This window comes from Podarcis filfolensis (genome assembly GCF_964270895.1).
Source record: "Podarcis filfolensis genome assembly, chromosome: 5".
In the NCBI taxonomy this organism is placed as follows: Eukaryota; Metazoa; Chordata; class Lepidosauria; order Squamata; family Lacertidae; genus Podarcis; species Podarcis filfolensis.
Genome location: NC_139608.1, coordinates 99913142 through 99930568, shown reverse-complemented (window position 1 = coordinate 99930568; position 17427 = coordinate 99913142). Strand labels below are relative to the sequence as shown.

The following is a 17427-nucleotide window of genomic DNA, read 5'->3' as shown; positions in this document are numbered from 1 at the left end:
GGTCTGGATTGGGAGAGGATGGTTGCGTCATCTGCATACAACGAGAGGGGTCTTTCTCGTTCCTCTTTTTGGGAGATGGCCATCAAGATCCATTAAGCTTGCCTCTAAGTCATTCAAAAACAAACTGAACAAAGTAGGGGCCAAAATGCATCCCTGTCTCACTCCCCTGGCCATCTCAATACAGACCGAGAGCTGGCCCTGCAACCCACACCTAACCTGCAATTTGCTTCCACAGTGCAGGGCTTTAATAAGATGTAGGAGGCATTTATCCTTCAATACTAGATGTAACTTGGACCATAGTTGAGATATGGGGATGGAGTCAAAGGCAGATTTCAGGTCCATAAAGGCCACAAAGAGTTTTCCCTGTAAAGGTCTCTGGTGTACTTCTCGGCTAGGAGGGACAACATCAGACAGTGATCTGATGTTGAGTGGTTCTCGCGGAAAACTGCCTGAGCTTCAGATAGTATGTTATAGTCATTTAGAAAAGTTGTCAGTTTATTACAGAGAAAGCGGGCATACAGCTTTCCTATTATTGAAAGCGGACTGATAATTAGAAGGCACGTTTGGCTGGCCCCTCTTCAAGATTGGGACTACTATTGCATGTTTCCAACTAGATGGTACTTTGCCCGAGTTATTAACTACAGTGGTACCTCCAGTTACAGACGCTTCAGGTTACATACTCTGCTAACCCAGAAATAGTACCTCGGGTTAAGAACTTTGCTTCAGGATGAGAACAGAAATCGCGCGGTGGTGGCGCAGTAGCAGCAGGAGGCCCCATTAGCTAAAGTGGTACCTCAGGTTAAGAACAGTTTCAGGTTAAGAACGGACCTCCAAAACGAATTAAGTTCTTAACCTGAGGTACCACTGTACCTTAAAAAGTGCCACCAGGAGAGGAGCCCACCAGTGCTGATTTGATATGATCAATTCAGCTGGGATAAAGTCATTTCCCAGGGCCTTGCCATTCTTCAGGTTCTCAATTAATGTATAGACTTCCTCCACTGCAACCGGGCTCCATTGTGGGAGCAGTGAGAGTTCTGCCGAATCTTCATCATGAAAACTGGAGGGGAGATTCGAATTTCCTGTGAATATATTTCTAAAATGGTTCTCCCATACCTGAGCTGGAATGGCACAGCTGGGGGCTGGAGAGCTATTGCTCAGGAAGCCAGAGACCAGTTGCCAGAAGAGTTTTGTTTCGTTGTTAAGCGAGGCATTCAGTAACAGAGACCAAGAGTTTTGTTCAAACTGCCTTTTTTCCGAAGCCAAAAGGGCTTTGTACTCTTTTTAAATTTTGTAATAAGTTGGGGGTAAATAGTTTAGGCCAGTGTTTCTATAGGCCAAATAAGAGTTCCTTAAGGCTTCCTTCTTCATGTGGCACTCTTGGTCAAACCAGCTGCGCCCTTCAGCTATACGGAGCTTGCTGGCTGGGTTTGTGTTAACAGAGACCACATCCTGCAAGTACTCAATGAGATTATCGTAAGCCGTCAGGGAAGAATCCGTTGATAGATCACTGATTATAGTTGATCTTAAATTAATTGCAGTTTGCGAATTCAATCTGGGCTCAGCTACAACAGCCAGCTCAGGTGTCCAATTTTTTCTGCGCATTGCAGGATATTTAGCTTTATCAATTTTCTGCCATCGTGAGTGTTGGGGAAGGCCGCTCCCTCCTACAGGCCAATTACACCGGGCCTAGGGGACGGGGCCCACACTCACCACCACCACAGCTTTAAGAGGCTCCAGCGAGGCCTTGGGACACTGATGCTGCTGCTACTGCTGCAACAAATGTCGAAAATGTTTTTAAATATTTTTAAATGTTTTAAAAGCATTTTTACTTTCTTGCACTGTGAACAGTGGTTTTTATTTATGTATTTTTATTTAATTTTATTTTTGTTTGGGGTGGGATAAATGTTGAGTGGGGTGGGGATTAGTTTTATTTTAGTATAATTGTTTTTGACTTTGTTTTGCTTTTACTATTTTGTTAGGCAACTGTAAAGTTTGCATTTTGCTTTTAAGGGGAAAGGGTCAGGGCTGCCTGGGAGTGGGCCTCAGCCAACAGAATGGCTGGGGCAGGTTCCACAGGGGTAGAAGCACCAGGACACCCGATCTCAGTGATCACGGGCAGGAGGAGGAGCTACACTAATACCAGACCATGTCATTACCGAGGAGGCAGATTTAGTCATTGTCTGAGGACTATCCCTACCTCCGGGTCTGGTCCTGACCAGAAGGATACTGGATTCAGCAGGGGAAACCCACATGACCTGAAAGTGTTGCTGTGCAATGCCAGGTCAATGATGAATAAGACCAATGCCATCCACGACCTAATTGTGGAAGGAGGATTTGACCTGCCATGTGTGACAGAGACTTGGTTGGATGAAGCAGATGAGTGCATGTTCTGGAAGTTGGACAATAGGAGGCAGTATAGGATTCCTTTTGGTGTACTGACCTCCCCGCTGTGCCAAGGATTCCCTGCCCGAGCTGCTTCAGGTCGTGGTGGATTTTCTCCTGGAGACACCTAGCTTGGTTGTCCTAGGGGATTTTAATATCCATGCCGACACCACCCTACAAGGGGCCGCTCGGGACTTCGTGGAAAGCATGGCCTCCATGGGGCTGTCCCTGAATACGTTTGGCCCAACTCATAGCCGTGGACATGCCTTAGACCTGGTGTTCACCTCTATGGATGTGGGTGATCTAACATTAAGTAAAAGTGAAACAAAAGAAGTGCCATGGTCAGATCACTTCCTGGTGCAACTCGACTTCTCCATGACCCTTCCCCTCCGTAGGGAGGTGGGACCGATTCGGATGGTCCGCCCCCGCCACTTAATGGATCCAAATGGTTTCCAGAGAGTGGTAGGGGATGTTTTATCCCATGTTGATGGCCTTTCAGCTGATTCCCTGGTGACCCATTGGAATACAGAGTTAACAAGGGCTATTGACTGTCTGGCTCCAAAGCGTCCTCTCCGATTGCATGGAGCCCGGACAACCCCGTGGTTTTCCCCGGAGGTGAGGGTGATGAAACAATCGCTGAGATGGCTAGAGCGCCGGTGGCGGAAAACTCACTCTGAATCGGACCGGACATGGGTTAGAGCTCAAGGTTGAGCCTACCAAGTGGCAATGGCAACGGCGAATAGGACCTTCTTTGCCGCTTTTATTGCATCTGCAGAAAACAGCAGCAGGAGACTCTTTCAGGTGGTTCGCAATCTATCGGAACCACCTTCGTCATCGGGGCCAGGTAGGGACCCCAAGATCTCCTGCAATGCTTTTGCAAAGTTTTTTGCAGGTAAAGTTTCTCAGATTCGGAAGGCAGTAGACTCTACCATGGGAGCAGGGCTGGAGTGGGAGAGTGCTAGAGTCCTGTCTAGTCATGTTATATGGGATCAGTTTCAATCTGTTACCTCCGAGGATGTGGACAAGCTGCTTGGACGAGTGAAACCAACCACCTGTCTTCTTGATCCTTGTCCATCCTGGCTGATAAAAGCAAGCTGGGAAGGGCTGGGCGATGGGCTCCGTGGGGTAGTGAATGCTTCCCTTGAGGGAGCCTTCCCAGACCCGCTGAAAGAGGCGGTTATTAAACCGCTTCTTAAAAAAACATCTTTAGACCATTATGGCCAACTATTGCCCAGTCTCAAATCTTCCATTCTTGGGCAAGGTGATTGAGCGGGTGGTTGCTGAACAACTCCAAGCACGCCTGGAGGATGCAGACCATTTGGATCCCTTCCAGTCGGGATTCAGGCCTCATCATGGGACTGAAACTGCCTTGGTCGCACTGGTTGATGATCTCCGGCGGGCTAGGGACAAAGGTGAGAGCTGTTTCCTAGTTCTGCTGGATCTCTCAACAGCCTTTGACACCATCAACCTGTTATACAGTGGTTATACAGTGGTTCCGCTCCTTTCTCCTGGGCTGTGTCCAGAAAGTGGTGTTGGGGGATGAAGAAGAAGAAGAAGAAGAGTTTGGATTTGAAATCCCGCCTTTCACTCCCCTTCAGGAGTCTCAAAGCGGCTAACAATCTCCTTTCCCTTCCACCCCCACAACAGACACCTTGTGAGGTGAGTGAGGCTGAGAGACTTCAAAGAAGTGTGACTGGCCCAAGGTCACCCAGCAGCTGCATGTGGAGGAGCGGAGACGCGAACCCCGTTCCCCAGATTACGTGACTACCGCTCTTAACCACTACACCACACTGGCTATGAGTGTTCAGACCCCTGGGCTCTCACTTGTGGGGTGCCCCAGGGTTCCGTCCTCTCCCCCATGCTTTTTAATATCTGTATGAAGCCGCTGGGAGAGATCATCAGGGGGTTTGGGCTGGGTGTTCATCAGTATGCAGATGACACCCAGCTCTACCTCTCTTTTAAATCAGAACCAGTGAAGGCGGTGAAAGTCCTGTGTGAGTGCCTGGAGGCGGTTGGAGGATGGATGGTGGCTAACAGATTGAGGTTGAATCCTGGCAAGACAGAAGTACTGCTTCTGGGGGACAGGGGGTGGGCGGGTGTGAGGTCCTGAATGGGGTAACTGTGCCCCTGAAGGACCAGGTGTGCAGCCTGGGAGTCATTTTGGACTCACAGCTGTCCATGGAGGCGCAGGTTAATTCTGTGTCCAGGGAGCCTGTCTACCAGCTCCACCTGGTACGCAGCCTGAGACCCTACCTGCCTGCGGACTGTCTTGCCAGAGTGGTGCATGCTCTAGTTATCTCCCGCTTGGTCTACTGCAATGCGCTCTACATGGGGTTACCTTTGAAGGTGACCCGGAAACTGCAATTAATCCAGGATGCGGCAGCTAGACTGGTGACTGGGAGTGGCCGCCGGGACCATATAACACCGGTCCTGAGAGATCTGCATTGACTCCCAGTACGTTTCCGAGCACAATACAAAGTGTTGGTGCTGACCTTTAAAGCCCTAAACGGCCTCGGTCTTGTATACCTGAAGAAGTGTCTCCACCCCCATTGTTCAGCCCAGACACTGAGATCCAGCGCCAAGGGCCTTCTGGCGGTTCCCTCCTTACAAGAAGTGAGGTTACAGGGAACCAGACAGAGGGCCTTCTCGGTAGTGGCACCCGCCCTGTGGAACGCCCTCCCTTCAGATGTGAAGGAAATAAGCAGCTATCTTCTCTTTAAAAGACATCTGAAGGCACCCCTGTTTAGGGAAGTTTTTAATATTTAATGCTGTATTGTTTTTAACACTTGATTGGAAGCCGCCCAGAGTGGCTGGGGAAACTCAGCCAGATGGGCGGGGTATAAATAATTTATTTATTTATTTATTATTATTATTATTATTATTATTATTATTATTATTATTATTATTATTATTACTATTACTATTATTGCTATTATTACTATTATTCTGTGTGAGAGCGCTGGATTGAATTTTGGCCAGTAGTGGAGATGATTAGAGGCAGATGGCCAATCTCAGTCCTGTTATCGATATAGAAGTTTTTGGTTAATTTAAAGGCCTCCCTGTTAGTGAGACAGCGATCTACTGTGCTAGCTCTGTTAGTATGTATGAATGTAAACACTCTTTCTCTGTCCCGGGGGAGCCCCCCGTTAATAATCATGAGGTCAAGACTTATTTGTAAAAAGGGCAGACAAAAGCCGGCATAATTGATTTGACAGTCTTTAAAAAACAGGCAATCATCATTGGAGCCTAACCTGGCATTCATATATCCTATTATATAAAATGGCTTAATTTGAAGCGAGTAAAGGAAACTATGGCATTTATGCCATGTACTCTCAATCTGTGCTTGCACTTTGTGTGGTGGAATATAAGCTGAGAAAAGAATGATACTTTTGGACTCATAGTGCAAGATGATCTCCTGCACCAGGTGCTCAAGGACTGTACACTCAGTAACCTGTGACATCAAGGAAGTGGAGACCAGAGTTACAACCCCCCCCTTGGATGTCCCCTCTTGTGCAGTTTAGTAAAGGTAAAGGGACCGCCGACCATTAGGTCCAGTCGTAGCCGACTCTGGGGTTGCGGCGCTCTTATCGCTTTATCGGCCGAGGGAGCCGGCGTACAGCTTCTGGGTCATGTGTCCAGCATGACTAAGCCACTTCTGGCGAAACCAGAGCAGCGCACGGAAACACCATTTACCTTCCCACCGGAGCGGTACCTATTTATCTACTTGCACTTTGACATGCTTTCGAACTGCTAGGTTGGCAGGAGCAGGGACCGAGCAATGGGAGCTCACCCCATTGTGGGGATTCGAACCGCCGACCTTCTGATCAGCAAGCCCTAGGCTCTGTGGCTTAACCCACAGCGCCATCCGTGTCCCTCCTCATGCAGTTTGTTGTTGTTGTTGTTTAGTCGTTTAGTCGTATCCGACTCTTCGTGACCCCATGGACCAGAGCACACCAGGCACTTCTGTCTTCCACTGCCTCCCACAGTTTGGTCAGACTCATGTTTGTAACTTCGAGAACACTGTCCAACCATCTCGTCCTCTGTCACCCCCTTCTCCTTGTGCCCTCCATCTTTCCCAACATCAGGGTCAGTTTAGAGGCCTTAATTTCATAGGCAAAATAACCATCAAGGACCATGTTGTCAGTTGACCAGGTTTCCTGCAACATTATCACATCAAAACACGTTATGTATTCACAAAATGTCTCATCCCCTAGTTTGTTGGCCCAACCCATTATGTTCCATGAGAGAATATTGAGGCTGCTCGTTCCGTCATCGGCTTGGCTTCATTGTGGAGGACAGATTGTGATCAGCTCTCCCTCTGTCTCCATAATAACGCAACCATTCTTAGGATGTATACAGTGTTGTTCTTCCTGGGGCTGAGTTACAGAATTGTCCAAATTACCAGCGGTCAGTGATGTTATCCAGTTTGCTGTGGCATTTGGAGGGTCAGAGTCAAAGACAATTAGATCTATCTCTGGCAGTCTAAATGTTGCACTTCCCTTAGGAGGAGCATCACCTGGCAATGGCTGATCTGTTTCCAGTGGAGATGGTGAAAGGTGAGTTTCGGGGTCTGCCGCAGGTCTAATAGAGGAGCCTATCTTTGACACAGATAGGTTGGGCAGGGTTTCTTTATGTAATTGGTCGTTGAACTCAAGATTTCCTATCCAGGGGGATGTTTTGGCCAAATGCACTGCCCAAAGCCCTCCTTATTGGCCCTGGAGATTGTACCTTGAATCTATGACGAGTGCCCGCCAACAGGAAGTGCATTGATTGACTGGAATCAGTCCGGCTGTACAACAGTAAAAGTTTTTGTTCTTTAAAACATGCCTCACCAATATTATAGTCCTGTAGGTGGACCCTATATTTCAGGAGTAATTTAGGGGTAGCTGAGTCGGAGAATGTCAACATGAGTCTAGCGTGCTAGGAGTCCATCAAAAGCAAGTTTATGGCAATTAGCTTGTTGCACTGGATGTTTAATAAAAGCTTGAGATTTCACTTTAAACTAGTGACTGATTCCAGTAAGGCAGCAGCCCATTAAAAGGATATATGTCAAGAACTACTTCCATGCTTTGCAGGATCAGTTCGCTGCTTTCGCGTTCGTTGTTTTTGCTATTGGTAGTCTCTTGGATGCCGGCAACAGGACGATTACACCCCTGTACACAGGGGTCTTGGTGGAGGGGGGGGCAACACTGTGGCCAGCCTCGAGTATCAGGAGGGATGTTTCTAGCCACCAGCAGCACCAACTCGGCCAGGAGAGACATTACCTTTTCTAATTTGGTGTTATTTCCTCCACTGTTCTTGCTATTAACAAACAGTGGTCCGCAAGTATTTCTGCATAAAGTGGCGCACCCTCGGATAATAGTTCATGGGTGCTCAGCAATGAGTTCTCCCTTGGGTGGTCTCCTCCCATCAGAGGGTCCCCACCTACCTGGGAGTGAGCTCTGTTTGATGCAGAAGGTTCTAAATTCTGAGCTCTTATGAAATCATCCAGCTTGCTCTCCTTGCTCTTGGGCTGTGGGCTCACTTGTGGAGATGAGGCCAATCTCTTCTTTTTCCTGGACATTTTGGAAGGTAAGTCTTACTCTTGGAGAAGCAGCCACTGCTAATTGCTGCTGTGGGTCAGAGAACTCGGCGTCCTTCTAAGATTTGAACGTTTAACAGCAACTCCGACTGATAAGTAGTCGGAAGATGAGTCTGACCGGTAATTAAAACTTTCTCTAAAACTGATGTGGAGCTCAAAGTGGTGCTTCCTCTCACGGCACCATCTTGCCTCCATCATTCTGCTCATAGAGCACTTACGGCAAATAAAACGCAATATAATAGCCAGAAAAACAACATATTAAAAACACTGGGATGAATGCAGATGCTGGGATGAATGCAAGTTAGTTGATTCAATGTGACCCATGTTTAATGAGTGAAGTACCCATGGCTTGCATTGTCCAGATTGCAGTAGGAACTTACATAGCCTGCATCAAACCAATTTAACAATGTAATCTCAAACTGTAGTAGCATCACTGTAAACGCCCTGTTTCTTGTGTTATTCAGGTCCAAGAAGAAGGCATCTTAGTGAATCTGTGGCTTGGTCAGGTCTTTGAATTGAATTGAAGGTCTTTGGGGTAACATGGGTGGGGGCAACACTTTAAAGTGTGACAGAAATATAAATGGAGTTATGTGTTCTGACCATCAGTTCCTGCCTTCCTGGACTGATGATGGAAATAAGAAGCAGAGAAATATATATTCCACTACTGATGACACCCTAGTCTAAACCTGCAGATAACTTCTCCCAATGAAGTATAGCTTCCAGAGAGCAATAATTTCCAGGAAGCAGATAAGGAAGCCACACTCAATGGTACTGAATGGAAAAGTTCACAGGAATCAACAGAATGGCACTCCTTTCCTTCTCCCACCACCAGGATGTCCAAGGCAGTTTCCATTTCAAAACTAGGACAGAAATCAGACAGTAACAGATCCAAATAATTGGCTTCATCCAAAAATCCCTGAAGCAGACATGACAATAGGCTTGACAACAGGCTCAAGACATCCTGTGAGCATTTCTGCTTCCTACACCAAATCCACAGGAAAGTCACATAGCAATCAGAGATGATTGGGTCAACTCACTGTAGCATTTTTATGAAGATATTTACCTTAAATTCTTCCACAATAATAGCCAAGGCCTCATGGCCAGCTCTTCTCAAGTCTTCCAACTCAAGTTTATGCTTCTCCTGTAAGAAATAGATAATCATACAGTCATGACAACATCTAGGCAACCCTTTATCCAGTCCACGACACAAACTAAAGTGCCATAGACTTTTCTGTTTGTGACATCGGAAACATATAACATTTATGTGTTTCTAGTTTCACTGTTTTACTATTAAGGCAGAAATACAAAAGTCAATTTAGACTTTAGGTGAAACTGCCGTTTCCATATGGTGCAGAGAGCAGACCATTTAACAGCACAAAACAACTGAGCCTGAGGGTAAGGTACTTTTAAATAAATATCAGCTATAGGAAAAGATATTTCCAAGATTGCCATGTGTGAACCTCAGTGCTTAAAGAAGCCCCAAGAAATAACACATGCAGAAACAGAAAGAAAAGAACTATGCCTTTGGTCAAGCTAACTGTGTACACCATCCATGTTGACCCTATGATCTCTGCATCACCCGATCCACTATGTAGTGTATGCAGGGATCATTTGAACCATGAGGGCCACGGTTTTTATTACATATGCACCCTTCTCCAATGGTTTGTGTAGGCATCCTTATTTCTTCTTAGTCTGGAAGTGAACACAACTTGTTTTAAATATAGACCTTAATACCTATACTAAAATGAAAATAAGCAGGTTGTTTACCAGTAACTGGTGTTCAAGAGGCTACCTGCAACCATACAACTGAGTTCTACACCTCCACAGAGCATCTCTAGAATCTTCTAAAATTTAAATTAACGATTGCTGGAGTAAGCTGCCATCATCCCTGATTGCAGGATAAAATAATAAATAAATCTGGTCTGAAATTTCTTGACCTTTTCAGTCTTTCATCAACTTTTATCATCTTCACAGCAATAAATATGAATTTAGATGCCTATAACTACTTTTCTTATCAAGGATCCAGTACCATCGATTATTTTATCCTGTATTTTATTATGTGAACCACCCTAAGATCTCATGATGAAGGGCGTGTAAAAATCTAATAAATAATAATAAATAATCATACTTTTGTTTCCTCCTCCTTTATTTGATATTCATAGCTTTGAGGTTGGCAACATGGTTAAAAGTAATAATTATCCATTGGTTCTGCTATTATAATACTATAGACGACTTCCGGAGGCGGCGCCAACGGCAATGGCGGTCTCCTTCTGAGTAGGAGGGAGAAGCTCCGCAGAAAGTGGGTCTGTCCGCTACAGCGAAGCGGAGACCCGGCTGAAAATCGCAGGCAGAAGGAGCCTGCGAGCGTGGGACTCGGCGGGCACCATTAGCGCCCCCCGATTTAGCGAGGGAGCCCCGTAAGGGGTTCCGGAGCGTAACGGGAGCGGCGCGGTGCTATGAGTCGTCTGCTGCTTCTGCGGGGTGAAGCCGCGTAGCTGTTGCCGGAGAGCGCTGACCTTTTTCCTGTGAAAATTTGGCTGCTAAACGACTATCCGTGAGTAGGTGATTTTAAAAGATTTGGATTCGAAGAGAAAAAAAACTGGAAATTTGGCACTGAAGCGGGAAGGTGTAAACAGGAAGTCCGCCTTTCCGCTTTGTAACAGATCAAAGCAAAGACGTTTCTACGCTAGTACTTTAAAGTGGAGCTTTAAAAACTTTAAATCCAAGCATTAAAACGAAAGAATCCCCCCCCCCAGACCAGGAGAGGGGGGAAAGCAAGGAAAGTGACTTTATTTCTTCTGGGAAATTAAAAAAAAAAAACCTGTCTTTTGGAATCCCTGGGAACGGACTGCCAGGTGTATGAGGACTGTTACATTTGGACTCACACTATTTATGAACATTGCTACATTTAAGATTTAACTCTGCAAGGAGATACATCTTGAGAGTCTTCTTTGGATTGGAAACTGTTGCATGTTTATATTGGAGGGGACATGGAAAGTTAGAAAAGTACTTTGTTACTGTGAACTTTATGGCTGCTACAGTGTCCCCCTAGAGGACTATTGAAGAGTGCATCTAGCTGGGGGAATTTTCCATTGCTGACATTGGGGAATTTCCACAGTAAGGCCTGACCGTGGGACCGACCTTGACTGAAAGATAAAAGGGGATGACTGAACAAAGAGCAACAAGATCTAAGGGCAGAGTGCAACAGTCTAGTACAGTCTCCCAGCAACGTAGAGCATCTGTGCCCGGCCTTCCTGTGACTCAGGAGGAAGATTCGGGGCAAACCGAGATAAAAGGAATGGCCTCAGAAGGGGAATTTACATCTGTACTGAATAAAATCTATGAGAAATTGGAAGGCCTAAGTAAACAGGTTTCAGACCAATCAACTAAAATTGAAGGGAACACAGCCAGCATTAATTCAAACACAAAAGCCATTGAAAAATTGCTGGAGGAATCGGCGTCTACTAGAAAAATAGCTGAGGAAGCAAAAGAAAAAGTTGTGGCTGTGGAGGAAGAAATTAAACCTATGCGTAAACAGATTGGGGATCATCAGGCTTTATTGTCTATGATCGAATTGAAAGAGAAACAGACAAACCTGAGGATCAGGGCCGTGCCGGAACTTGAAAAGGACAATCTGAGTGATTATCTTACACAGGAATTTGTGAAATTTTGGAATTTGGAGCTGGAAAAAGATTTTAAGATAGTGAGCGCCTTCAGACTTGGAAGAGGGGGGAGGAAAAACAGGGTGAGAGACTGCTTGGTGACCCTCCGTACGAAAGAAGAGAGGGATAAAATACTGAGTGCACACTTTCAGAAGACCTTAGAGATCAACGATTCCAGAGTTGAAATTTTTAAGGATATACCGAAATATCTTTTGGATCTGAGAACCAACTACGGAGACTTGGTGGCCCTACTGAGAAGGAATTGTATAGCCTTCAGATGGGAATTCCCCCAGGGACTGTCTTTTACCTTTAAAGGGAAAAAGTTTAGAATCAGATCAGTGGAAGACAAGGAGAGATTTTTGAGAGACTTCGAAGAAGACCTACAAAAAGAAGCGACAGAAGTGCTAAGAGTCCAGAGACCAGGAGTTTTAGACACAGCACCACCACCTCTGGGACCTGACAAATAAAAAAAAAAAGATACCACCGCAAGAACTCGACTGATGGGAGATATGAATGGGGTGGCATCTACAAACATGGATAAGTCGCAGAGACAGGTGGTAACTAAAGATGGCAGATTACCAAAAACCTTTTTTGAACTGGCTGACAATATGGACTTGATTGACATTTGGAGAATCAAGAACCCCCTTGGAAGAGAGGGAACATTCTTCTCTGAAGCCAATATGACCTGGACAAGAATTGACCAAATATGGATAACTAGAGGACTGGCACCTAAGACACGAAAAGTGGAAATTTGTCCAAAAACTTGCTCCGACCATAATGCAGTGAAGATGGAGATGAAACTAACATCAATCGGTTCCTATAGATGGAGGATGAATGACACCCTGTTTAGATACCAGGAGGTGATTAAGAAGGCCCAAAAAACTTTGAGAGACTACTTTGAGATAAATCTGAACACTACGGTTGAAAAAAGGACAATCTGGGACGCAGGCAAAGCGGTTATGAGAGGGTTTCTGATTCAACAGAATGTAATAAAGAAGAGAACTCAAAATGAGAAAAAAGATAAAATTCTGGAAAAAATAAAAGAAGGAGAGAAGAAACTAAGAGCGAAACCAAAATCGCAAGAGATTTTGAGAGAAATTAAGTTATATCAAGTACAATATATGAAAATGATAAACCAGGAAGTGGAATGGAAAATTAAGCAGATGAGACAAAAGTCATTTGAATCGGCTAACAAATGTGGGAAACTGCTAACATGGCAGATGAAGAAAAGACAGAAACTAAATACTATTACAAATTTGGAGGTAAATGGAAAGATCATACAGAATCCATTGGAAATTAGAAATTGTTTCCAGAGATATTTTAAACAACTATACACACAAGGGCCACAGAAAGAGACTGAGTTAGACCAATTCCTGAGAAAAAATGGATTACAAAAAATCTCTCAAGAAAAAAAGACAATGTTGAGTGATAAAATTACAGAACAGGAAGTGGAGGGTGCCATTCAGAATATGCAGTTGGGTAAATCTCCAGGACCAGATGGCTTAACCTCCAAATATTATAGAGTTTTGAAAGATTGGTTAATTCGGCCACTAAAGGAGGTCTGCAACGAGATCCTAGAGGGGAAAAAGGCGCCGGAGTCGTGGCAGGAAGCCTACATCACACTTATACCGAAAACTGAGTCTGAAAAGACGCAACTTAAGAACTACCGCCCCATATCCCTGTTCAATGTGGATTACAAAATATTTGCTGATATTTTGGCTAATAGGTTAAAAAAAGTATTACTGGAAGAGATAAGGACCAAGCTGGCTTTCTCCCGGGCAGACACTTGTCGGACAATACGAGGAATATAATCAACATTCTGGAGAAGCTGCAAGTGAACATAAACACCAAAGCAGTTTTAATTTTTATAGATGCGGAGAAAGCTTTTGACAACATTTCTTGGTGTTTTATGAAGAAAAATCTTCAGGGGATGGGGGTGGGCCAAGGGTTTGAGAATGGTATAAGTGCAATTTACTCAGAACAAAAGGCTAAACTAATTGTTAACAATGTGGTGACAGAGGAATTTAAGATAGAGAAAGGTACACGACAAGGCTGCCCAATTTCCCCATTGCTCTTTATTTCAGTCCTGGAGGTATTATTGAACATGATTAGAAGGGACCGTTTGATTAAAGGTATTCAGGTCGGAGCCAAGCAATACAAATTGAAAGCATTTGCAGATGACCTAGTTTTAACATTACAGGAGCCAGAATCTAGTTCGAAAAGGGTTTTGGAATTGATTCAAGAATTTGGTCAGGTGCCAGGTTTCAAGTTGAACAAGTCAAAAACTAAAGTTCTTGAGAAAAACTTAACACCGATTGAGAAAGAAAGGTTTCAGAAGGAGACAGGCCTAACAATAGTAAAGAAAGTTAAATATTTGGGGGTTAACATGACTGCTAAGAACTTAAACTTATTTAAAGATAACTATGAGAAATGTTGGCTAGAAGTGAAGAAAGATTTAGAGATATGGTCAAACCTGAAGCTTTCCTTGTTGGGCAGAATTGTGGCTATTAAGATGAATGTATTGCCAAAGATGTTATTTTTGTTTCAATCTCTGCAAATTTTGGACAAGATGGACTGTTTCAAGAAGTGGCAGAGAGATATTTCTAGATTTGTCTGGCAGGGCAAGAAGCCCAGAATAAAATTCAAAATACTAACTGATGCTAAAGAGAGAGGTGGATTTGCCCTGCCAGACCTGAAACTTTATTATGAATCGGCCGCATTTTGTTGGCTGAAAGAATGGCTGCTTCTTGAGAACACAGACATTTTGGACTTAGAAGGTTTCAATAACGTTTTTGGGTGGCATGCATATTTGTTAAGGTTAAAGCTCACAAAGCATTCAAAAACCATATTGTCAGGAAAGCATTGTTTAATGTTTGGCTAAGATATAAAGACTTACTGGAGAATAAAACCCCAAGGTGGTTGTCACCAATGGAAGCAAAGGCACTGAAAAAGTCCAATATGGAGGCCAAATGGCCGAAATATTGGGAAATATTGGAACAAGAAGGAGACAAATTGAAATTGCAGAGTTTTGAGAAATTAAAAGACAAGGTGCGAGATTGGCTGCATTATTTTCAAATAAGAGAGGCCTATAATTCGGACAAAAAAATAGGTTTCCAGGTGGAAAAATCAAAATTGGAAACTGAATTGTTAGAACCCAAAACTAAAACACTTTCAAGAATGTATAACTTGCTGCTAAAATGGAACACGCAGGATGAAACAGTTAAATCTGCTATGATTAAATGGGCACAAGATTTCGGTTATAACATAATGTTTGCTGACTGGGAACAGTTGTGGACCACAGGTATGAAATTTACGGCATGTAATGCCCTAAGAGAGAATATTATGAAAATGATATACAGGTGGTACATGACACCAGTCAAGCTTGCAAAAATCTATCATTTGCCCGATAATAAATGTTGGAAGTGTAAAGAAAATGAAGGAACATTCTTTCACCTTTGGTGGACATGCCCAAAGATTAAGGCTTTCTGGGAGATGATTTATAACGAAATGAAAAAAGTATTTAAATATACATTCCTTAAGAAGCCAGAGGCCTTTCTCTTGGGCATGGTCGGCCAATTGGTGCCAAAGAAGGACAGAACTTTCTTTATGTATGCAACAACAGCAGCAAGAATACTTATCGCAAAGTATTGGAAGACACAAGAGCTACCCACCCTGGAAGAGTGGCAGATGAAGTTGATGGACTATATGGAATTGGCGGAAATGACTGGCAGAATCCGAGACCTGAGAGAAGAGTTGGTGGAAGAAGACTGGAAGAAATTTAAAGACTATCTTCGGAAATATTGTAAAATTAATGAATGTTAAAATTATGCCTGGATTAGCAATAAGTGGTAATTAGCAACAAAAGTTAATAAGATTATGTAAAAAAAATGTATTGATAAATGGTTGAAAATATTGAGTTATATTATGTTATGACACAAAGTTAAGATAACTGAAAAAGGGTAAGAATTTGCTGAACCAAGTATCTAAACGGGAACACAAAGGGGGGGGGAGGAGGTCAAGGATACAAGCATATGAATTTGAGGATATTGAGAAAAATGGATTTGTTTTACCTTTTTAACTTCTTTTTTAATTAGCTGTTTTTTGTGTATTTTTTGTGTTTTTTTTCTTTTATTTTTTATTTCTATCTGTGGTTTCTTTTTTATTCTGTAAATTTTTTACTTTTCTTTTTTGTAAAACTCTAATAAAAATTTATTTAAAAAAAAATATAATACTATAGACATTCATCCCTTAATCACTCTGCTCACTTTTGTGAAAGATGAATTCCATGGACAAGACACCTACTCTCTTCTATAGTTGGGTTACTTATAAGCTGTACTCTTTGGACACGTTGTCAGGAAGCCTTGGAAATGAACTATGACATTTTGCAAGCCTAACAAAATATATTTCAGCACCTCTGACCTATGATAGTCCATAATTAGTATTTTAACTGAAACAGAGGTTTATTGCAGAGGTAACTTGACCAAGATGTGCCAAAAAGAATTACTGAAACCATCTCAATAGTTCTGCAAAAACAGACCTACTAACTCCTTCCCACAGTCATTCACTTGTGAAGAGCGAAAAGAGGGAGTATGCTGGGCAAAAACTGACTCAACTGGGACAAGCTGCAGCCAAAAGGAAATAATCTAACTTTTGGATACTGTTTCTAGGTATATTGTTTCATATAGTTAGACCCCTAATGAATGCAGAGATATCTGCCAGTAACTGGCTCGTGCATTATAGCAAGATCTTTGGGGATCTATCTTTAGATCACATGCCAAAATTATCCTTGGAAGCCACATGATTGCCTTTTTGGTCCCCCGTTACTATTTGAGGATTATTACATCCTTCAGATGGCAAAGCACCTGGAGAGGGTATGCCTCCCACAAAAATAGTTCCACACTCTCCACTGAGCTCAAAATGGCTTACATGGGAGTTATATCCAACTGAATTTTAGGTGAAATTATAGAATCATAGAATCTTTGAGATGGAAGGGACCCAGTGGTCATCTAGTCCAACCCCCCTGCAATGCAGGAATCTCAGTTAAAGCATCCATGGCAGATGGCCATCCAACCTGTTTAAAAACTCCCCTCTTGTGGGAGTCTGTTCCACTGCTAAACAGCTCTTACTGTCAGAATGTTCAGTCGGAATCTCTTTTCTTGCAATTTGAAGCCATTGGTTTGAGTCCTATCCTCCAGAGCATGCTCCTTCCTCCATGTGACAGCCCTCAAGGTATTTGGAGATGGCTATCATATCTCCTCTCACTCTCCTCTTTTCCAGGCTAAACATACCCAGCTCCTTCGAGTGCGACTCACAAGGCTTAGTTTCCAGACCCTTGATCATCTTGGTTGCCCTCCTCTGCACACGTTCCAGCTTGTAAACATCCATTTTAAATTGTGGTGTCCAGAATTGGACACAGAGTTCCAAGTGTGGTCAGACCAAGACAGAATAGAGTGGTACTATTACTTTCCTTGATCTATAAACTATACTTCTGTTTACGGAGCCTAGAATAGCATTAGCCTTTTTTGCTGCTGCATCACACTGTTGACTCATGTTAAGCTTGTGGTCCACCAAGACCCCTAGATCCTTTTCACCTAAACTGCTAGTAAGCCAGGTGTTCCCCATCCTATATTTCTGCATCTGTTTCCTCCTAACTGCAGAACCTTACATTTGTTCCTAATGAAATTCATTTTATTACTTTGGGCCCGGTTCTCCAATCTGTTAAGGTCATTTTGAATGCCTGTTTGAAGGAGGCAGTGGTAAAACCACTCATTAAGAAACCTTTCCTGGTTTCAGAAAACCTAA

General features: G+C 43.5%; 2 protein-coding genes across 22 annotated transcripts in view; one reads left to right on the top strand and one right to left on the bottom strand.

The window, feature by feature from the left end:
• Nucleotides 1–17427, top strand: part of LOC310763441 (potassium voltage-gated channel subfamily KQT member 1-like) — a 793949-nt gene that overhangs the window by 118651 nt on the left and 657871 nt on the right. The gene's annotated exons all lie outside the window — the stretch shown is intronic.
• The window catches only part of CCDC91 (coiled-coil domain containing 91), a 191677-nt gene that overhangs the window by 116471 nt on the left and 57779 nt on the right, over nt 1–17427 (bottom strand). For all 21 annotated transcript variants that reach the window (XM_083615802.1, XM_083615790.1, XM_083615786.1 and 18 more), the window contains one exon: nt 9027–9104. In XM_083615802.1, coding sequence (XP_083471928.1) covers nt 9027–9104 — 78 coding nt within the window. The remainder of the gene's footprint in view (nt 1–9026; nt 9105–17427) is intronic.